We start from the raw sequence: 21,722 nt of genomic DNA, 5'->3' as shown, positions 1-21,722 counted from the left end.
CACACTTCACTTGCTAACACATGTTTGGCCCAAGCTTGCTGTGCCTGATTTGAAGACTTCCAGCAAAAACTGTAAATGTCTGTGCATGTATGTGTGACTGTTTCTTCATCCATGCTCCCTGCCCTCTGTTTGCTGTGCTCTTGAAAAGCCCTAACAGCCTTGTGTCCACCTACACCCAGCTGGACGATGGCACCCCGCCCATCTTCCCCTTCACTCTTCCCCTTGAGAGCAAGAACTGCCAGCTGGCTCCTCTCACATCTGAGGAGTGTTGAGTGTGTTTGAATTACTGTGGGAGGCAGGAGTGGCTTAGCTCCCCGAAAAGAGACCCGAGTTCAGTTTAATTAAAATCTTCTGTCCTGTCTTTGGTTGGTTTAAATACATGTGTGCAGCTTTGCTCAGCTTCAGAGAATGCTTTGAACATGAACTATCTGAGCATGGGCAGGGGATTTTTTATTTATTACGGTTCACGATGCCTAATTATTGTGTGGGAATTTGGTGTCAGATCAGCATTTCCTAGTGACTGGCTGTAGCAGACCTTCTGTTTGTGCATTCACTTCAGCAGCCCCTTTCACCTAGAAACTAGAAATAGGCCTAAATTTCTTACTGAGTGGCATAAAACTGAGCTTTCCCCCGACCTGGGCTGTTGCGTCGCTGGGCTTATTTGCTCTCTGTCTCACACGGTGGGGTGTACTGACCAGCAACAACTGGTTTCCATTGACAAAGGATGGGCATGTTGGTGGGGATTTGTTCCTGTATGTATGAAGCATTAGCTTGATAAAGTGTTTTTCTTTCCCCTCCACCTTAGACACCTTAAAAGACAAAAGACACCAAATGAGAAAAGAGACCCCTGCCCCACAAAAGTCACAGTGTAATTCAAACCATGTCTGTATCTCATTCGATAATTCTCCACAAGACCAAAACATCTTGTGCTGATTAGCAGGAAACTTTTCAGCCTGGCTTTAGCGTCTGCTCCTTTTACAAGTGCCCTTGTTTTCGATTCTAAAAGTAATGTGCTGACTAAGGCTGTCTGGAGGGGCCCTATTTCCTGACACAATTTGTCTCCACTTTAAGCTGTGATGAAAGGCTTCTGGCATTGTTTGTTTAAATCTAATTCATTAGACATAATACCACCTACATAGCTGAACTCTATTTGGAATTTTGATATTTAGGCTCTGCTAAGCCTGAAACATTATCTGTCTGTTTTATATCCCAGGCTGAACAGTAGCGGCATTAGGTTACAACTCCCTGAGAGAAATATGAAGGCTTGAAGCAAAACGCAATGAACAGAGGAAGATTGTGCATTAATTGATGTTTGTCTCGTTGCCTTGTGCCAACCAAAGCACAGTAGCTGACAGTAATACCACCCATATATCAAAGTATTCACAGAGCTGTGTGAGTTTCCATTATTCAGATGTAGTGTACACTCCCCTGACTCCCAACCCAGCAAAACATTAACAGTGTTTTAGATAAAAGACACAGTTGTAAGGTGTCTCATTAGATCCAGAGACGAGCAATAGGGGGCCGACAGGTATTCTTTCTAATTCTGTACAGAAAACAATCCAAGCAGACCAGCCTCTCCCCTATTGTTTATAAAGGTCCATGAGTGTTTCTGTTATTAAAGGCAATCCTGACTTGGCTGTCTGGTCCAGGCTGTTTAGGAGTGGAAGAAGTCTATTGGCTTCTTGGTTTCTTTATTTAAAATTTGATTTAAAAGCCACTTTGTGTGCTGATTGAGCTCTAATAAAAACCAGAGCGTTGAAAGGAAGGACAAAAAGAATGCACACACACCATACATAATGACAATGATTGCATTGCCATTGAATTTAATTTAACAGGCAATTTGTTCTCCAATAAAATTAAAAATGGCTTTTATGTTATTGATTTTCTACATTGTATGCACAAGTTTTCTGTCAGAGTAGAGATTTAAATCATTTTCTGAAATAGCAGTTTACAGTGTAGGTTTGAATTTGATTTATAGCAGCTCAGTGGAACAAAGAGCCACAGGATGTCTCTTTATGAATATGTGTACTGACACAGTATAATACCAGCACAGACATCATCTGAGCACTTCTCATGGTAGCTCAGCAGAGTATTTCCTTCTTCTAAATACTGTATGTTCATGAGTCACCTCTGAAGTCTAAGTCTCTAATATGTTCAACCTAATATGTTTATTCTAAGAGCGTGTTTTCATTTTGATATGCATCCAGTGTATTAACTAATAAAACTAATAAGGGTTTATAGTGAGTTTATACTGTGTCCCTCTGAGCTGCTCCAGACTATCTAACTTTCCCCTTGTTGAATTGTATGAGCATGTGAACCTCATAGGTAAATAGGTAGTTAAACAGGAGGTGCTCCATAAAAAAGGGACAAAGAGTACAGGTAAAGGGACAATGGTGCAAACAAAGGCAAGGTCCAAAATCAGGGCAGTCATCTCTAACACAGTGAGAGGCAAGCAAACGTTGATAGAGAAACACTGGAAACCAGTGGTCCTATCAGGACAGGTTTGACTCAGGAGACATGGAAAGTTCTGATGCTCCTAAGAAAGTGCAGATGAACAGTAGCCATGTTGAACCTTGAACATGGGGAAGTACCCTACAAAGCAGGTCACTAGCTTTCTGAATTCCACCTTGAGTGAGAGGTCTTTGGTGGACAATCAGACTCACTGACATGAGGATAGACTGCGGAGCAGGTAACGGGAAGAGGCATGAAGGAGAGAGACAAATCTTTGTCCATGGGCAACGGCAAATGGAAGCCTGGGCACATAACACAGATAAGGGAAGTTAGTGAGATCTTGCAGTGGATGCACCCTGTGATGTAGAGTTCATAAGGTTACCAGTCTGTGTTCATGAGTTCACAAGTTTGAATCAAGTGAGGAGTCAATTAGGAACAGGTTGCGAAAGAAGTTGGAAGTCTGTGGGGATCAAGTGCGACTTGAGTATTCTCTGTTCACAGCATGCATTTTGTTTTGTCTTTCAGCATGAGGATACAGATCACAACTACTACATGTCAAAAACTTATGGTCCATCAGATCCGATGAGCAAGGACTTGTGGGTAAATATTGACCAGATGGACAAGGAGAAAGTGAAGATCCATGGGATTTTGTCCAACACACACAGACAAGCAGCGGTAAGTCAACAAATGACATCAGAGGAGATTTACTTTTTTTAACTTGATAACTTGGTTGGACTTGGTGTCTTGGCATATTTAAAGTTTTTTTTTCACAAAAAAAGTAAGTTTATTAAAAGTAATTTATTTGATAATATAAGAAAGGGTGTATTTCAGTCTGATGCTGTCATTCTGCTTCTGGTCGCTACTGCACAGAATCTGGTTGCTAAAGAAGGAAAATGGCAGGCCGCCATATTCATGATATTTTGGCTTCCCTTTTCATAGTGGAGGGAAGTGACGATGCGATGTCCATTGTATATCCTGTCAGTGGTTTAGCCAGCAATGTGGGCACAAAAAGAAAGCTAAAACCAATAGCAACAATAAGAAGAAGCAACAACAACAAGAGACTGGAATACTCAGTATTTCTGTTTGCTTTCTGTGGTAAATGTGCATCTTTGTCAGCTAGTTTTAACACAGATGTTATCATGGCAAATTATTACTCACATCAGCATCATTGAAAAGTGGATTTATGAGAGACATGACAGACACATATCCTATATTTTGTCTACTACTGTTAAAAGCATGGAGATGCAGTTGAAAAATGACATATCCCTTTAAACATTTAAACAGTCCAAATGCACCTCTGCAGTGACGTTTAAAAGCTCCCCTTCTTCCACCTCAGCACAAGCAGGTGACCCATGTGCAGTGCATGCTGATGAAGACACATGCTGTAAGGCAGTAATAGACTGACTGGAGAGAGCAGCATAGCAGCAGGGCAGTCACAGACTGAACGAAAAAAAAGAAAGCACCCAGGGTGAACAATAGCTGAAGAGGAGAGAGAATAGAGTCCCACATTGTGTATTCTGCTCCTCCACCTTCAGTCATGTAATGATGGATTAGACCGTACAATCTGAGGAAAGCTATTCTTTTTAGCCACAGAACGTCCTGGCAAGGTTTTTCTTCCAAATAATATAGGAACGAAGATGAATGTTTCTCTGACTTTGGCTTAGTCTGAAAAAATGAGTGAATTTCCCTATTCAATGACCAGCCAAGCAAATCAGAGTCAAAAGAAACATGTACTGTAGAAATCATGCCACCATAATTTGATTGTGAGACTGCAGTGCAAGAAGAAGTGAAACCCATTTGTGCTGAAATTCATCCACCTTATCAGGAGGTTAACATTTTAAACAGAGTTCCCGAGGAACTGCATAAAAATCTGAGTACTGGAGCAGGATTGGAGAATGCTGCTTCCTGGCACTGATTCCTGCCAGCGCTGAATGAAATTGGCCAGTAAGGTTGTAAAACGAGATGCAGCCACAGAGGTCAGTTTCATTACAGAAAAGTTGAACTCAGGATTGGCTAGATAGACTGCAAGACACACAGCGGTTTGCACAGGATTACACCCCCCGGCGTAATCTAGGATATTTTATAATAGCTCCATGTTTACATAGCACTGTTAATCTCTGTAACAGTTTCTGGCAGTGGTATGACATAACTGTAACGTATTCAGTCCAGGGATTAAACAATGTGGTAATGTTGAGTTTTGGTCCAAAAGTAGTTTCATTACAGAATAATTTCTTACAGCGACATTTTCGAGTGTACAGCCATGCTACAGTAGTGATTCTGTGAGGCCAACCTTTGTGTTGACTTACAGTAAATTCAGCATATAATATGCTCACAGTGACAGTGCTAACATTTGTTAACCTATTTTTCTTATCCTGAGCAGAAAAGAGCTTCTATAAAATCTACATGGGAACCTAAAAAGTGCTGTTATTGCTTGACTCCTCATTAATTAATATGCATATAGTGCTGTATATCTCTCACTTGAAAATTTTACATATTTTAGATGATATGATTTCTCTTTCTTCTTGTGCTAAATGTAATGACATTTACATTTTTATCTTTGTCTTTTTGTATTTATACCCTTGACATACAGATTGTTGCTGGTTGTTGTCAGCATATTTCGGTGTTGTGTCTGTTTAATCCCTCCTTACAAAGTGAGTTTCCTTTTATAAAGTTGAAGGTGACATTCCTTGAAATCTTTACTTTAAATTTCTGCTCTAAAATGACCGGTGACTGCTCCATAAAGTTGAGCAGATTTAGCACATCATGATTTCTTTCCACACTTTCCTTCTGATCTGAATCCTCTTGTTGCTTTGAAGATGAGAACGCTCTTCTCTTCTCTGATCCTCCTCCTTCCTCTGTCCTTCTGACCGGGGTCATCTGTCTGTTTTTTCCCCTCACAGAGAGTTAATCTGTCCTTCGATTTCCCATTTTATGGACATTTCCTGCGTGAAATCACCGTGGCGACTGGTGGTAAGTGAACACTGTTCTTGGGCTCTTCTCTCACAATAATAGTTATTATTACTGGATATATCCTGTTTGTGCTTGGTGCATTAGACTGTAAATAGTTTTTATTGCTGTGGGGTTTAGGAAGGAACATGGTCAGATTTATAAAATGAGTCTGGAGTACAGAGGCATTTATGAAATGGAGAAGATAAAGTAGTCCAGGGTACATGTGTGTGCACCAAGTACCAGAAACATATGTTTTTGGTACTTGGTGTACTGTACCCGAGAGCATGGCATGGCCAATGTCCAGAGATCTCACCTCTGAATACTGAAAAGTAAACAGTTAGCTGTTTCATGAAATGTTTCTGGGAAACTAAACCAGACAATCCAGAGCTGAAAGGGCTTTGGCACAAACTACAGCACAATCTTCAACAACACACTGCCAGTGAATAAGTAGGTCTCAGTCAAAGCTCTCACCTCTGCAGGATAGTCTGCTAGACTGGGGGATAAAAAAAACAAACCAATCCCAGTGCTCAGCTTCACCAGCTCCACACCAGACTTAACTGGAAGAGAAACCAGATCAATGGGTTTGGGCTGGAAACAGGAGCCCCTGTGCCAAGTGGCCTAGCACGCCCTGAGAGACTCGGATAAGGAGGTGGTATTATCAGGATGCATCTGTGTGGGTTGGACACATGACTCAGCAGACGTGTGTGCCAGAGTGTGCAGAACAATTTTCCACTTGAGTCCTGACAGCAAAACCACAACACCCCAACCAGCTATTATCACATCAAAGACTAAAGCCCTGCTCTTGCTCAACTATTTCAGAGATGTGCTGCATTTCACTGCCACTGGAATAATGCAGAAATAATCGGTTGTGTGTCTTGTCATCATTTTCATTACGGTCTTATTTTCCTACTTGATCTTCAGTCACTGGGAACATTGAGTTGGCTTCAGAAACGTTCTGGGTGATGTTGAGGAGGAGCGGGCGGGTGCAGACACTAACACAGAGATAACGTGAATTTGCATTCCTCCAGATGGAGAGGTAGGGATGAGGCCGTTGATGATGGGAAACTGTGGAGGAGAAGGTGGCTATCTGCTTCTTGCAGACCGCTGGGGCTTTGTCTCTAAATGCCCTGCTGATATCCCTCTATGTCAGGGCTGATCAGTCAACTTGTTCTCTTCTCCCCACTCTGCCATCTTTTCTTGCTGTTTTCATTTCTGTCAGCAAGTTTCTTCAGCACATATTTTTCTTTGTGTTACCTGTGCCAAAACTCAGCAAAGTGCAACAAAGGAGCAGAGAGTTAAATTACATTTAGTATTTTTTATTTTTATTTTGTTATTTTCAGAGTTACAGCTACTTTTCAAACAGTACATCAGCCAATCCTCAAACAACATGGGGAACGAGGTGGGGTTGCCATGTAGACTGATTTTTAAGGCTTTTTTAAGCTTTAAGTCTTTTTTATTAGTCTTTTTTATGAAATATGCTAAAGATTTACTGTGGTTTACTAAAAATGTACTGTGGTCTAGGTAGAAGGCCTAACAAAAAGAGACAGAATATATTAAACAATCCCTCAGACTGTGGTCCAAACCAATGGAAAATGTCAACACAGAGAACATTTTCCCACACAGTTAAGACAGTACTGTCAACATATTGCAGGTCTTGTGAATTGACAGGTTGTTTAGGTTCAGTTCACACATATGTAGAGACTGAATATCATGATAAATGGTCGTATACTTGTATAGCGCTTTTCTATGCATTGCAGCACACTCAAAGCGCTTTCACACTATTTGGCCATTCAGCCATTCGCACTTCCAAACACTCAAACATCCACGCACCGGTGACATCACTGGGAGCAACTGGGGGTTCAGTGTCTTGCTCAAGGACACTTCAACATGTGGACAGGACAAGCCGGGAATTGAACAGTAATGATCTGGCTGCTACCAGCTGTGTGGATGGATATCCAGCTGTGGCATGCTGTATATACTGAGCTAGCTATCATACTTTAGACCCAGAATAGTTTTACCAAATCAGTTATTAGAAATATAGTTCTACCTCTCTCAGCCCCTGAATATTATTTAAATGATACCGCCAGAGAAGGGAACATTAGATATTAGGTTCAAGGTAATCTGTCATTTGTATTTGATTTTTTTGGTGGCGATTACTGCCAGTTTTAACTATTCCACTTATGAAACATTAAAGTGCTTCATGTTCTCTGTGCCAGAGGATTTTTCCTAGAACATAATGGATTGGTTATAGGCTGACTTGGCGCTGTTTTGTATCAATCAGCAATAAAAAACTAAAAGCATGCATTTAATTTAGATAAAAACCTTGTAGCTTAATATGTAAAAGACAAAAGACAAAATGTGGGCGTACATACAAATCCAGTCCTGACTCTTCTTGACCTCAGAACAGCTGTGATAGACAGAAATTATCCAGTATATTAAACACAGAGCCGAAGGAACACAGATCTTGTCTAAACACTGTGTCCAGTAAAGTGAAGCTTTAGTCTAGTGGGGCTGCTAATTCCTGCTTGTGTTTGTCTTGGACATAGACAACCCAGCACTTTTGGATAAACATCTTGTCAAGGAAAGAATGATCCCACTAAACCTCTTTCTCTACCTCAGACTCCTCTTCTTTTTCTCCTCTCTCCCACTAACTTCCTCCTTCCTTCTGCTGTAAGTGATGGTCACAATAAATGAATTGCCTCTCTACGAGTGCCCTGCAGCTCTCACCTCTTTAGCGTATTGAAAAGCTGTCTGATTTTCTTTAGAAATAAGTTGCATTGTGTTTTCAAGAGATTGCTTGTAGAAAACTGAGGCAGCACCAGAAGTAAAACCTTTCAGCACAGGGCTTTGTGAGTCCAGACAAGTGTGTGTGTGTGTGTGTGTGTTTGGTTGGGGGATTTCTAATCTTTTCAGAGTCTGACAGTGAAAGGAGAAAGTGGTCAAAACCAAGAAAATCAGACAGAAGAGAGATTTAAAAAAAAAAGCGCTTGAGTTGTTGGGTAAATACAGTATGAGAAGGAATGTATAATGGCTGATCTGGAGGAGAGTCATTTGTATTGTTGCACAATCAGATAAAGGATGTGAAATGGTAACATCATACAACCAGTCGTATACCATAACATAACACAGGGTGGATGGTCTTAGCTTATGTTGTGTTCATGGTCTGGAGAGACAGAAAGTAGCAGTTTTCCACTGTATTTTCTCTCTGTTGGTCTGTTTAGAGGAGGGAGGGGCTGCTCCTCTCTAACACATGCAGTCAGCTATGTGTTTACACATAGTGCTAATGCTTGAGGTATGAGGACATGAACATTTAACTACTCACCGGTGACTGCTCTGCATACACGCACCCCCTCCCCCCTCACATTCCTGGTGCTTGATTTTAGTATTACCTCCTGAGCAGTGTTGAAATTTAGGTCCCATAATGCACTGCTAAAGCAGGCGCACTGTAGTGGAAAGAAACGCAAAACATGTGACGAGGGTGTTACTCGGTATGACATGCTTCAGTAGGTTCCTATAATAAAAAATCCCTATAAGGTACTACTTTTGTAGGAGTTCTTTGGTTTGTGGTGTGAGTAGTGAGCTAGTATTTGGGGGAAGAAGCTATTGAGGAGTATGGTTGATCTGGATCAGGTGCTTTCATATCTCCTACCAGAGGGCAGGAACATGAAGAGACCGTGGGAGGGGTCACCCACAATTTATTGGCTTTGTGGGCACATCGTGTCTGAAAAATGTCCTGGGAGATGCACACCAATGAATTTTCCTGTTGTATTTGTTCAGACAGTGATACAGTTGGCAAATGCACTGTATTACCAGCTAAGGATACTTACTATAGGTGAAGATGATTAGCATACATATTTAAAGCAACATTTTGAGAAATAAGCTTACTCTCTTTATTGCTAAGTGTTGGAGATACCTTTCAGTCTACATTAAAAATGAAGCTGAAGCTGGCAGCTGGTTAGCTTACAGTAGCATGACACTAGAAATGGGGAAAGAACTAGCCAGACTGTGCCAAAGGAAACAAAATTTTACCAGTACAAAAAATAATTAACACATTTTTTATTTGTTCATTCAGTACACAAAAAAGAAGTATAAAAATGACACTTTGTTGTTTTACATTGTCCGTATACTGAACTTTTTTGATTGGAGTAATATCATGGTAGCTCTTCCTCTTGAGCTCTGTATTCCACTCCTCTTCCAGGTGGAGGTATCAGCTATTAGGACTTCACATAACTAAAAAACGTCACACCTTCACTCCTCTTCCTGCTCTCAGTGTGTGTGTGCTCACACTGCTTTATATAGAGGTATTTCAGAGGGCTATGGGGGAAGATTGATTCCCTTCCTTGCATTCTCTGCTCCTGGTTTCCAAAGTGATAGATGTGTTTTATAGCCTGTCTACTGTATGAAGAGACATGTGGTGACATTGAATGGGGACTTATAGGCCTGTCCTCAATTATGACAGTATGTTTTTCTCTTGAACATCTTTGATCTTCTGACATTCAGCACAGAATTGAAAGTAGCGTTACCGCCTTGTGCTTGTATTCCGCTGCCAACCACTTACAGTTTACATGCACATCTGTCCAGACTTGTATAAAACATGTGATAAGGAGTGTGAAGGAATTTAATGGAAGATATTATTATTAATAAACAAGATTATGCCCTGAACAACTCAAAAAGTAGCAGCTGACTTTGCTAAACTTTTTTGTCAATAGGGAAATTAAGACACAATTTGATTCTGCGGATATTTTATGCACAGACTGTTCCCTCAGTGGGAGCTTCCCCCTGTTTCTGGAGTCCATTAATAACCATGTTTACAGGCTGCTAAATGATGCATCTCTAGTTTGTGTTGACTGAGCACGTCCCTGTCTGTGGAGACATCTATTTATGCCTCACTTAAGGGACGAATAAATTGGAAAAGTTAACATCCCTTTTTGTTGTCATGGTCTCTTCATTAACATCTGTGATTGATGAGGAGGAGTAAAAACAGGAGTACACCGGTAGAGGAAGCAGGATGAACAAGTCTAAGAACCCCATGATGATATTTAACTTATCACTCAACATACCTTCCTTTAAAGCCTCTCAGATGTGCTGTTTTTGATCAAAGATAATACTACTAATTAATCACTACTGCTAGCTCAAGCAGCCTACAGCTTCAGGCCAGAGTTTAAGAATGGAATGATTATTGTGGGTTAATGAGAAGCTTTTAACGTTAGACTGGAGGACAGACTTGTTGTCTTCCCAAAGGATACTGTCTCAGGTACAGCTTTAAAGAGGGAGGAGGGTTAAGAATGGAGCGACAGAAGATCAGTGTTTGTTTTTATGAGTTGCTTAAGGCTGAATCCATTTTATTGGGCATGTACCTGAGACATCAAACATTATGTCAGTGTTTTTAACTGTTTAAGAATATCCAACTGTAGCTTTTAGAATTATGATTCAGACTACAGAAAGTTGTGTGCTTTTCTCTTTTCCTCTCAGGGTTCATCTATACAGGTGATGTGGTCCACCGAATGCTAACAGCTACACAGTACATCGCTCCTCTAATGGCCAACTTTGACCCAAGTGTCTCCAGAAACTCTACTGTCATCTACTTTGACAATGGTAACATCATTTTACTCCCAGTATCTTGTTTCTGCATGAATGTGTTGCAATTATGTACTCTCTCGAGTTGTGAGGCACATTTTAGCTTCACCCAGCCATTTATTCAGCTATAAACAGTTAGAAACTAACTCACAGCCTAATTCATGAGATCCAGAAAATAGGGGACAAAATACAACAGATTGGTAGCAGTGTTACATAGAAACAAAACAAAGTAGTGTTTCATGTATGTAGGTCTTTTGCAGATATTTCTGTTGTTAAACCATTGTTTATCCATTTAAAAAAATTCTGTTGCTTTTACAAAAAATATATTATATTTACGGTGGTAGAGCTTTTCATCCATATCATCCAGCCCCAATTTCACACAAAATAGTTTGTATAATTTTACAAAGTTACATTGAAATTAAGTCGCATACTAAAATTGTTAAGGTGCATAATATATTTTGACTAAAGCTAAATGGGCCATTTTAAGATGATTTAAAATAAACAAGATCTTCATAATTAAAAGATATACATGTAAAGTTCCCCAAACATCCACTCGCTCACTTGGAGCTACACTGATGCTCTGTGCTGCTGTGTGTACCTTCCCTTTGTCGGCTGGTTCTTATCCACCACGTCGTGGTGGTGAAGGTCGTGTGTGACCTTCTCCAGTGGAGCTCATCGGGCTTTAGCTAAACTGGCAGCCGGTCGATTCCCAGCTAGCCTGCTCCCCAGCACACTGTCCGTCAGTCAGTGTCCTATCAATACAGCATGAGAACTGCATGGTCTGTTGTGTCATGGATCATCTGTGAACTCCTTTGATGAGGAGCTCACAGCAGCAGAGTTTGTTCCTGTCCCACAGACAGGAGGCTGCGAGCTGTGTGAAACTTCACAGTGACTTTTTTTTTTTTTTGTTAATTAGAATCTGCTAAATAAAGAATACACATGATTGGTTAAGACATCACTTTCTCAAGTACCATGCTAAAACCATCCTGAAGCTTGATCATGCACAATTATAGCGCAGTGAGGTGTTTCAGCAACTGGTGATTGAATTTGGCTGTTGTTGCCAGTGGGATCTTGTGAGAGCACTGTGATAAAAATACAGCTTACAGGCCGAATGACACGATACTTATTTTAACTCTGCTGTATTTTCCATTCACAGTACAAGACAGGCATTTATTAATCCATCACTTACTGAAGAATTTCAAGTTTTTATCTCCCACTGCACTTGCAACATTGTCAGCTGCTCTGCTTAAAATGTCCTCCTCCTGCATTAAGTTCAATACTATGTCAGACCCCATGTAGACTTCTTGGGTCAGATCACTGTCTGATCTCTGTAAAGCTACATGCAAACTCATTAAAGCAGCTCTTAAGAGAGACTGGAATCCAAATTTATTTAAGTCTTAGGAGGGGTTTGAGACATACTCTAACCATATATTTATATTTATAAGGTACTGTATTTGTGTCTCCAAGACGGATATGAAATCTCCCACGTGTAACTGTGGAACAACACACTCGCAGGGCCTGTGTCCTGTGATAATCACATTTGAGGGTCTGCTGAAATTAGCCATTGTTCTTGTTACTTGAGAAAAGAGCTCCATGACACAGAAGAAGCACCAAGCTGTTCTTCAGTCTACCATCTGTGTGGGTAACAAAGCACTAATCTGCACGTTTGGGGGAAAAGCGAGAGTCCATAAAGATGATAAAACTTTGCTCATACATATCAGCCACATGATATTACAACTGTCAATAAAAAGTCAGAGTCTGACCTCATCCTGTAATATACATACTGTATTAAACATAAGTCCAGTGCCAGAGGTCCTCTATACACACCACATGTAATTTATTATAGGGTTTCCTCTTCAAGTGGACGCCTGTGGTCTCCAAAGTGTCAGCAGTGAGGCAAGATCTTGTCTTTGCTTTGGATGGAAGATGTGTGACGGAAAACTTGATTAGTTATGTTAACAAACCTACAATGTTTTGATATAAGTCTAAATTGCTATCTCGGAGGAGGGGGGGGGCACCCTTCATATAAATAGCTCTAATTTTTTTCCTCCCCAGCTGCATACATGAGAGAGCCAGAATATTAGACAAAGAAGACTCACTCAAACTGGTGGTAATTTGAGCGAACTAACTCTTGAAGCTGGTGTCAGAGTTTCCCTTCTGGTTCACTTTATTCTTGCTGCTGACGGCTCTCGGCCAGTGTGCAGCACCCGTCAAAGGCCTGGAAACACTTTCTGGTCCAGTTCAGTGGGAACACATTTTTGACTGGTACTCTTTGGAAATATTCTCATTTTCCTGTACCATAAGAAAAAGTTTTTCACAGCTCTGTCATTTTATTCTTGCACAGTATGAAAAACATTCACTGTTGTGAAAATTACTCAAGCTACATAATCCATCACAGAAACCACCGTGCCTTGATTTGGTTTTGCCAAAAGTTTCAGTTTTATTGCTGTCTCATCCTGCTCCAGTGGAGTGTTTTCATACGAGCTGCTTCAGCGTCAGTCAGCTCGCACCCAGACAGTGAAATGAACCCTCTGCCAGGAAACAGTCCCTCAAAAACATATCCCGTTACAAACATGATTGTTACATTGATGTCTTCTTCTTCAAGTCTGCCAAGTCAGTGGCTGACTTCACGCTAGATCTGAGACAGTAGAGATGGAATTTCTCCAACACTGAAAGGCAAACCAGTAGCTATCAGTGTCGTCTTTATTCTACTTTAATCTCACCGATTCCTTTGTGTGGTGATGAGCTTTATGTGTTTTTATTGTGTTTCTCTCTTCTTTAGGTACTGCTCTGGTGGTGCAGTGGGACCATGTCCACCTTCAGGACAACTACAACCTGGGAAGCTTCACCTTCCAGGCCACGCTGCACAACACTGGCAGGATTGTCTTTGCATACAAAGAGGTCAGCACTCATCTTTCCAACCAGCTGTTTTTAATATTTACTCTTCAGTATGTCATTTCAAAGAGACAGTGTATTTCTTACTTTGTGTCATTATATTGTTTTGATTTAGTTTCTGTACATCTGAATGAACATCTAATGATGTTTTCATTATTGTTTTATCTATACAAAAGTGATTACCATGTACTCTATATTATTTTAAATAGTCCACCTAGCTCCTGATGCCCTGTTTTCATCTGTTCTCTCAGATACAAGTCGGTCTTCATTTTAGTTTTGTCTGTCTGAAATGTTTAATCTGTGCATCAAAAACAACCATATTAAGTTTCCTAATTGTCTGAGCTGACTCCTGTGGGTCGTAGCTATAAATTGGTAGAACTGTCACTGTTGTGGTCCTGATTCTATTTTGCAGCCTCTTCCGAACAAATCGTTCCTGATAGTTGATTCTCCCCTCCTCTATTTCAGATCCCTATTGAGGTCTCACAGATCAGCTCTGTCAATCACCCGGTGAAGGTGGGCCTGTCCGATGCCTTCGTAGTGGTCCACAAGATCCAACAGATACCCAGTGAGTTTTGAACACATTTCTAGCTGAATTAATCCAAATGCAAACAAGAAATACGGCTTTGCCTCCGTCATCCAGTTAAATTCACAGGAATAAGATGGATGTAAGGTCACAGTGACCTTTGACCACCAAAATCTAGTCACTTCATCCTTGAGAAAATTCATGTGTCCAGTCAGTTAAAAAACAATGTTAATGTCCAAGGATCATAAGATAATCAAGCCATTTATCTGAATCGTTTCTGTTTATTTACTTTTTAAACTGTGTCTCATGGCTCTGAGCTGAGACTCATCTGTTTAACTCCAGCTGTCTCCACCGCTTCAACACCGTTGCACCCCTCAGTGGGCAGAGCTGCGAGCAGAGGCCCACGTTTGCATCTTCCATTTGCTTTTGAGTTACTGAACTTCAGGCCCATTAAGTTTAAAGACATCTGAGCAAAGGGGAGACACTTAAGACTTCTCTCTCTCTCACAGGCTCTGACATAATAATGAGTTGTCCGGTAAGATTTATTCAGTAATTAAAGCTGTTTTGATTGCATGTGTGAAACGTGGATAGCATTTATTGGTCAAAGTTAATATTTTAGGCCCTTTCTCCTCCTTCACTTGACATCTTTGTTACATGTAATATGTGAGTTATTTTTTACGAGTTTGTCTCAAGTGTAAAACAACTCTCCAAAACACTCGCTCCTTGGAGTGGCGGGATTTTCTGACACTGACTTTGTTTTCTGTCTTATCTAAAGGCCTTTTGTACAAACCTCTGGTTGACGGCTGTAGCTGCTGTCATTCTGCCCTCCTAGAGTTCATAAACCAAGTTGTCTTTGATGCATGACACAGCATGATGAAACCAGTGCGTGCAGCTGCTCGGTTACCGAGTGATGAAATCTGGAATGGAAGCAAGCTAAGACCATGGTGCTGAATGAACAATGTTTCGGAAGAGTTTGTGTTCTCATTTTTATGGCACAACTTTTTTTTCTGCTCTGATAATCCATCTCAAATGATCATCACTGATTTTACTTCTCAAGAAACTGAAAATCTACATTAAAAACACAGTGGGCTGTGTTTCCACTATAGGAACCTAACGAGCGTTATACCCTACACTTTGCCCCACATAACCTCCCAGGTTGATGCAGAGCATCCTACTTTGCTTTCCCTCTGTATTTTTTCGGTGCCCGACTTCGTGTAAAGGAGAGAGGGTTTGTGCTCCTCTCACACAGGCCATCAGCTGAACAGAGGAAGCAGAAGACACGTGTCCATCCACCCATCCATTATCTATGCCACTTATCCTGAAGAGTATCACGGAGGAGCCAATCCCAACTGACACTGAGCGAGAGGCAGGGTCTACCCTGGACAGCCTATCACAGGATGACATGTTTGTAATGCCAATGATTGAGGTGTGAAGGTTTGGACATTTAACCAATCACAGGTGATTGCTCTGTGTGCACCCCCCCACATTCCTGGAACTTGATCTTTGTACTACCTCCTGAAGGGTGCAGAAATTTAGCTCCCAGAATGCAGCTCCAAAGCGGGCAGAGGACAGTGGGAACAAATGCACAACTAGTGACAGCTCAACACGTTTCGGTAGGTTCCTATAATGGACAAACCCCTTTAGGTAACAGCCAACTGTAAAGGATGACTTCCGTCATTTAAACAATATCAGGCTCTCGCAACAGCTGAAACAAACAAGGTTTTGTTTTTGCTGTCAACAAACAAGTGATATTTGCAAAGTGCACAGACCCATGTCCGCATCTGAAGCAAAAGGGCAGTATTTGCATCGTGCACCTGTGGATCCAAAGGGCCTGATGTGCCACATGAATAACAAGAGTCTCTGGAGAAAGGAAAGGATGCTGCAAGTAAGATCATGATTGTCGTCATGCTGGTGCAAATAACAGAGGAGGGCTGTTAACTGGGGCATTATTTATAGATGGATAGGGACTAACCTTTAGAAAAAGCCAGAATCAGCTCTTTTCATGAAAAAGCAGGATCGCATAGTAGCTACTGTAATTCAGAGGAGTTCTGACTTTCTCCATAAAAAGTAAAGTTTGAAGGATGGTTACAGTTAATGTGTGACCTCAGGTTAGTAGATCTACATTTAGTGGCAACATATGTTGGAAAAGATGCTGGGGAGAGGATAAATCTTGTGGAGAAATATTATCTGAAAACATTAAGATTCTGCTTTGATTCTGTCTTGATTTGCTTCAGATCTAATTTAAAGGTGACCTTGAGGGTGAAAGAAAAATACTGACAGCTTTTTAATTCCATCATGCCAGTAAAATTTTCAATAGCCGTTAAAGCTTATGAAAACTTAATTTTACCAGAGGAAAAAAACAGAAGGGAGCCTCTGCGGCTTCACACTTTACCATGAAATGATTCAGCTCTGTTAAGCGTCTCTGTAGCCAATTACTGCACAGCAACCACAGCGATCAGAGGGACATTTTTTTAGCCCCACAGCTTCACCCAAGCTCAAATAAAGGAATTTTGTGCTGCCTATGGGCGATGCAGGCCCACAGCCTGTGCAGTAAAGACAGATGAAAAAGAAAATTGGTGGCCAGGGTGTATAATTAACAGGTCAGGTACAAGCAGACCCAGGTTTTAATATACATTCCCCAGGCCAGATTATACATTATCAGCTACAGTGAGTCATACTTAAAATGAAGCCAAAGCCACATGTGCCCTTTTCATATCTTCTTGGCTGATCCTGGATTAAAAATGTTGGTTCTCAGCAGAAAGATTCCAAGACTGGAGCTGTTAATTATACACAGTTTAAGGCTATCATTCTGTGTTTTTATCATTAGGCTTTGGGAATTAAGGTTCCATACAGTTCATTTGGGTAATAGTGTAAATATCCAGAATGCTGTCTGATGAGAGGGGAGTGTGAGTCTGCTGTTACTTCACAATCTGTTTTCAGCACAGTGTCTCAACATTGATTTTCAGCCAGTCCTTTGATACAAATGAATAAGCAATAAGGGGCTGCCTGCTGTTGTGGTTGTATCCATGAAAATATGTAATTTATTGTTGAATCGAAGAATATTGGATCTTCTGTGAGTGAGATTTTAATTCGAACACGGGATAGATGACCATCTTGCTCATAACTAATGGTGCACGTTTGTAAAATCGCCCTTCTTTTGATAGTATCTAAATCCTCATTAGACTATGTTTGTGTTGGGGCTGAGACTGGACTATAATTGATCTGATTTGCAGCTTCCTTCCACCTACAAACCAGAGGCCACCGAGGCTGTACACTCTGCCCACACATCAGCAGACCTCAGGCTAGAGAACTGACCTTCCTCTGGCCCCCACCATGTCATTAGGCACCTGATAATCCCTTTGCAAGAGGCAAGAGGAAGTCACCCACCAGGGGAGGAGAGAGGGGGAAAGTAAGGGTGGTCTTATTCTCAGATTAGAGCGAGCAGGCTCATATTTGCTGCTTTGATCAGTTGTCCAGTGTGTATTGGGAAAACAACACCCTATCACATGAGAGGAACATCAGCAGAGCCAAATTCCCAAACCAAAAATCAATCAACCATGCAAAGCAGTAACCTTGAGTGGTGTTAAAGGAGTAGCTTGACATGTTGGAAGACATGCATATCTTTTTTTGCCCAGGATAGATGAAGACTGATACCACTCTTGTATAAGTTTACTAAATAGGCGGCTACAGCAAGTTGCTACTTACTGTAGCTTTGTTTACTCCAGCAAAATCCCCAGTAACACTGAAACGTGTCATTTTTACACTTTAGTTTTTGTGTAGATTAAATAATATAACTTGTAAGAGGTGCTGCCTGGTTGGTTGTGTTATACTGAAACAAACCCAGGCTATAGATGTTACTTTCTGCTTCCAGTCTTGATGCTAAGCTAAACTAATCTTCTCATCATTAACAGATGTCATATCTACCCTCTCATCTTTCCCATTATGTTAAGATTCTCCTTTAACTTTAAAAATGGAAATGACTTATGCTGAATGAATTTCCATTTTTTTACCTGAATTGTCACGTAAATACAAGGGCTGTAAGAAATGTCATCCACTATACTGAGCAAAGTCTTGATATACCAACTTCATCTCAGCGATTCATTCTGCAGGCTTATTGTTTCATTCCTGGAATGCATGCATAGTAAGTCACAAAAAAATCCAATTAGGATTTAAAACAGCCATTATATTATCAGCACCAAGAGTTATTATTCAATCTGTTCATCCTCATGTTTTGCTTTTCCACTGATGGTAGTGAAGATGCATGGCCAGCAAAACAGCCCACTTTACACAGGCCCAACCGAGTTAGAAGGGCCAGATTGCGATGAGAGTCAATGATGTGTCTAATTAATCATTCCATCTTACCCAGCTGATGACTTGCTGCTACAGATGAGTGGGAGGGCAGCCTTTCAACAGGGTCTGATTGATATCAGCTCCCAGGGGAAATTGCTACTGTCCACTGCCATGGTCGTAGGCTACAACAAAAAGAGAATAGCATCCCCTATGACCTGATTCTGCCTATCGCTGTGTTTCATCTTTCTCCAGGGACCACTTGTCTTAGTTTTTATCTCTGGATGGAAGATTTGTGATTGTTTGTTCATTCTTTCACTCTGTCTTTTACTGTCTCAAATACAGATGTGAGGCGGAGGACAATCTACGAGTACCACCGCGTTGAGCTGACGAAAACAAAGATCACCAATTCTACAGCTGTGGAAATTACACCTTTACCCAGTAAGGAGATCATATTTACTACTATTTATTGTGTTTTTGTCTCAGTCAGCATAGGCCTCTGGACAAATGTTGGAAGGATTATCATTGGTCTGTGGACCTTTTTCTTGGCTTTTCAGTAAGGCTATTGACTGTAGAAATTGAGATTTGACCTGTTATGGCCTTTCTCCTCTCTAGCCTGCCTCCAGTTCACCAGCTGCAGTGCCTGCATCTCCTCACAGATCAACTTCAACTGCAGCTGGTGCCACCGCCTCAACAGGTCAGTCTTCAGGACAGTTTGACATCTGTCCTCTGAACATTTGAACTTTCATTCTCATTATCAGCTAATTGGCAGAGTATTTTTTTCAGTTAATCATTTTATTATTGAGTCTATGAAATGTCAAAAAATAGTGAAAAATATCCATCATACTTTCCCAGAGTGCAGCATGACGGCATCATATTCCTTGTTTTGTTTGATGAACTAAAGAGATTCAGCTTGGGTTCTCAGTCTATAATACAGGTAGCCTGCAAATGTCTCACACACACACAGCCAACATGATTTTAATACATACCACTTAGACTCTACAGCAGCTCCTTCTACAGTACATTTATTCAGCTCACACCTGCTCTGTCAACCTCTCTCTGCTCTGCTCTTTATCTTACCTTTCCTGTCTCCCCACTCTTCAGACAAAAGTAAATATTTAAGCTGCTAAAGAAGTGTTAGTGTTCGTTTTCAGAATTTCCTGACAACTGAAATATAGCTGCGCTGGGTTTTATTTTGGCAGGTCGAAAAATTTTAGTTGGAAAGGCAGAGAGGGAAATAAATTATAGTAGAGATAGTAGAGTTGCATTATCATCCATATAAGTTAACAAAGTCTGAACTTGCAAGATGTTTACTGTGCTGATAAATGAGTAGGCCAAAGCTGCTGAAAATGTATTTGTCCATTGTTGTTGGGGTTTATTCAAGTCTGACCGGGAGCAGCCTTCTCTTCGGTCTTGTGTGTTGTTGCATCCTGAATGTCTTATGCATCAGATACACTCTTTACAGAGCCACTCTTTTATTTCTCCTTATCCTGTGAGCAATGTGGTTGACTGAAGAAATGTGCAGCACTTGTGCTATCTGTCCTAAGAGATTTTTTTGAACTACATAAACTACATGGGGTTTGGGATTTGACGTTCCCTCTGCCCTGCATCTTACACTATCCTTCCTTTGACAGAGACAAATTTATTTACAGTGCATCTACATAAAGAAGTGTTTGTCCTCTCAGAAATGTATGGACACTACAGAGAGATTCTGTGTGCCTGTAGCAGTGATCTCATTAGTCTGCATATTAATCAGCTTTCTAACTCTGTTAATATGCAGCTGTTCACTGTTACTGTGCCCTTTGTATCCTTCTGCCACTTCCTTTGAAAAAGGAAAACAGGCTTTAAACATGCACTAATTAAAAACCGTAGCGGCCTTGTTGGCTCTGGGTTTTAATGAAAGGCACTGACATTTTAAGAGAACAGTACCAGAGGAACTTCTCTGCCAGCGAAGTGCTGAGAAGGTGAGAGTGCAGCGTCTCTCTCCTGCTAAGTTCAGAGCTAAATCATTTGGCTGTGGCCGACATCTACGTACTATAGTTGGTGGTGAAGTGGGTTAATGAAGCATGACAGACATCCTAGTGGACTCACTAGTGGGTCATAGACACCTGTGCACATGAACATTGATGGGTTTAGAAGAAATGCAGAGGTTTGTTTTCCCTGTGATATCTTACTGTCAAACAAACCAACATCATCAGCCACTCCAGCACTCTTTATGCCTCCTATCATGTCCTTTTTCCTTGTGATGATGTAAACTGTGGATGCCTGGTCACAAAAAAACTATAAAATGTAGCCTCCAGTCTAAACCTAGCGTTGGTTCAGACTTTTAGCTGATGTGAGGTCCTTCATGCTCGTGGTTCAAAAAATGCTTCTTATAACCCTTGTTAGGTGGCAGATGGCGCTGATTTACTGGCCATACTTTGACAACACAAATTAGGAAAAATGCTGAAATGACAATTGTCTTGTTTTGCTTCACAATAAAAGCCACCTGGTGTTTTGCCAATTAGATGCTTTTAATGTGACGCAGCAGCAGTGGGTTGATTGTTTTGTATTAGTGGTGACTTAAAACGGCTCTGATATACCTGTTGAGGCTGATATCAGTGAGACAGAATTGCACTGGGTTACATACATGCATCATTCCTGTTCTTACCTAGATTACTTTTCACCACTGCAAACAGTGCAAACGGTAACTGCTTGTTTGCCTTCCATGAATTCGAGATGGCGCCTCAAGATGTGGGAATGAAACCCATCCTGCTGTGAATGTGGGCACCCTGAAGAGAAATATTCCTAATTATTGGTTCATTTATATTCAAATGAAGCACCTCAACCCATTCTAATTAAAAGCAGTGTGCCTTGTCACATTAGATGGCAACTAGCTGAGACAGATGCCATGGAGAAGAAACAAAACATAAGCTCCCTATGGGTACAGGTTAGACCAGACCTGCTCAGTAATTCTGTCTCCTTTCTCTTTCCTCTCCTCCCTCTTGGGGGTAAAGCAGCCAGGGAAACGTGAGGGATTAAGCTGAGGAGACAATCAGTC

The 21,722-nt window shown here is 41.0% G+C and overlaps 1 protein-coding gene across 1 annotated transcript in view; it reads left to right on the top strand.

The window, feature by feature from the left end:
- plxdc2b (plexin domain containing 2b) overlaps positions 1-21,722 on the top strand; it is a 70,441-nt gene that overhangs the window by 37,562 nt on the left and 11,157 nt on the right. Inside the window, exons 3-9 of the mRNA XM_020586443.1 lie at positions 2,977-3,126; positions 5,352-5,421; positions 10,873-10,995; positions 13,760-13,878; positions 14,338-14,437; positions 19,028-19,123; positions 19,298-19,379. Coding sequence (XP_020442099.1) covers positions 2,977-3,126; positions 5,352-5,421; positions 10,873-10,995; positions 13,760-13,878; positions 14,338-14,437; positions 19,028-19,123; positions 19,298-19,379 — 740 coding nt within the window. The remainder of the gene's footprint in view (positions 1-2,976; positions 3,127-5,351; positions 5,422-10,872; positions 10,996-13,759; positions 13,879-14,337; positions 14,438-19,027; positions 19,124-19,297; positions 19,380-21,722) is intronic.

The sequence above is a fragment of the Monopterus albus genome, unplaced genomic scaffold, assembly GCF_001952655.1.
Source record: "Monopterus albus unplaced genomic scaffold, M_albus_1.0 scaffold405.1, whole genome shotgun sequence".
Lineage (NCBI taxonomy): Eukaryota > Metazoa > Chordata > Actinopteri > Synbranchiformes > Synbranchidae > Monopterus > Monopterus albus.
This window is presented reverse-complemented; position numbering and strand designations above follow the sequence as displayed.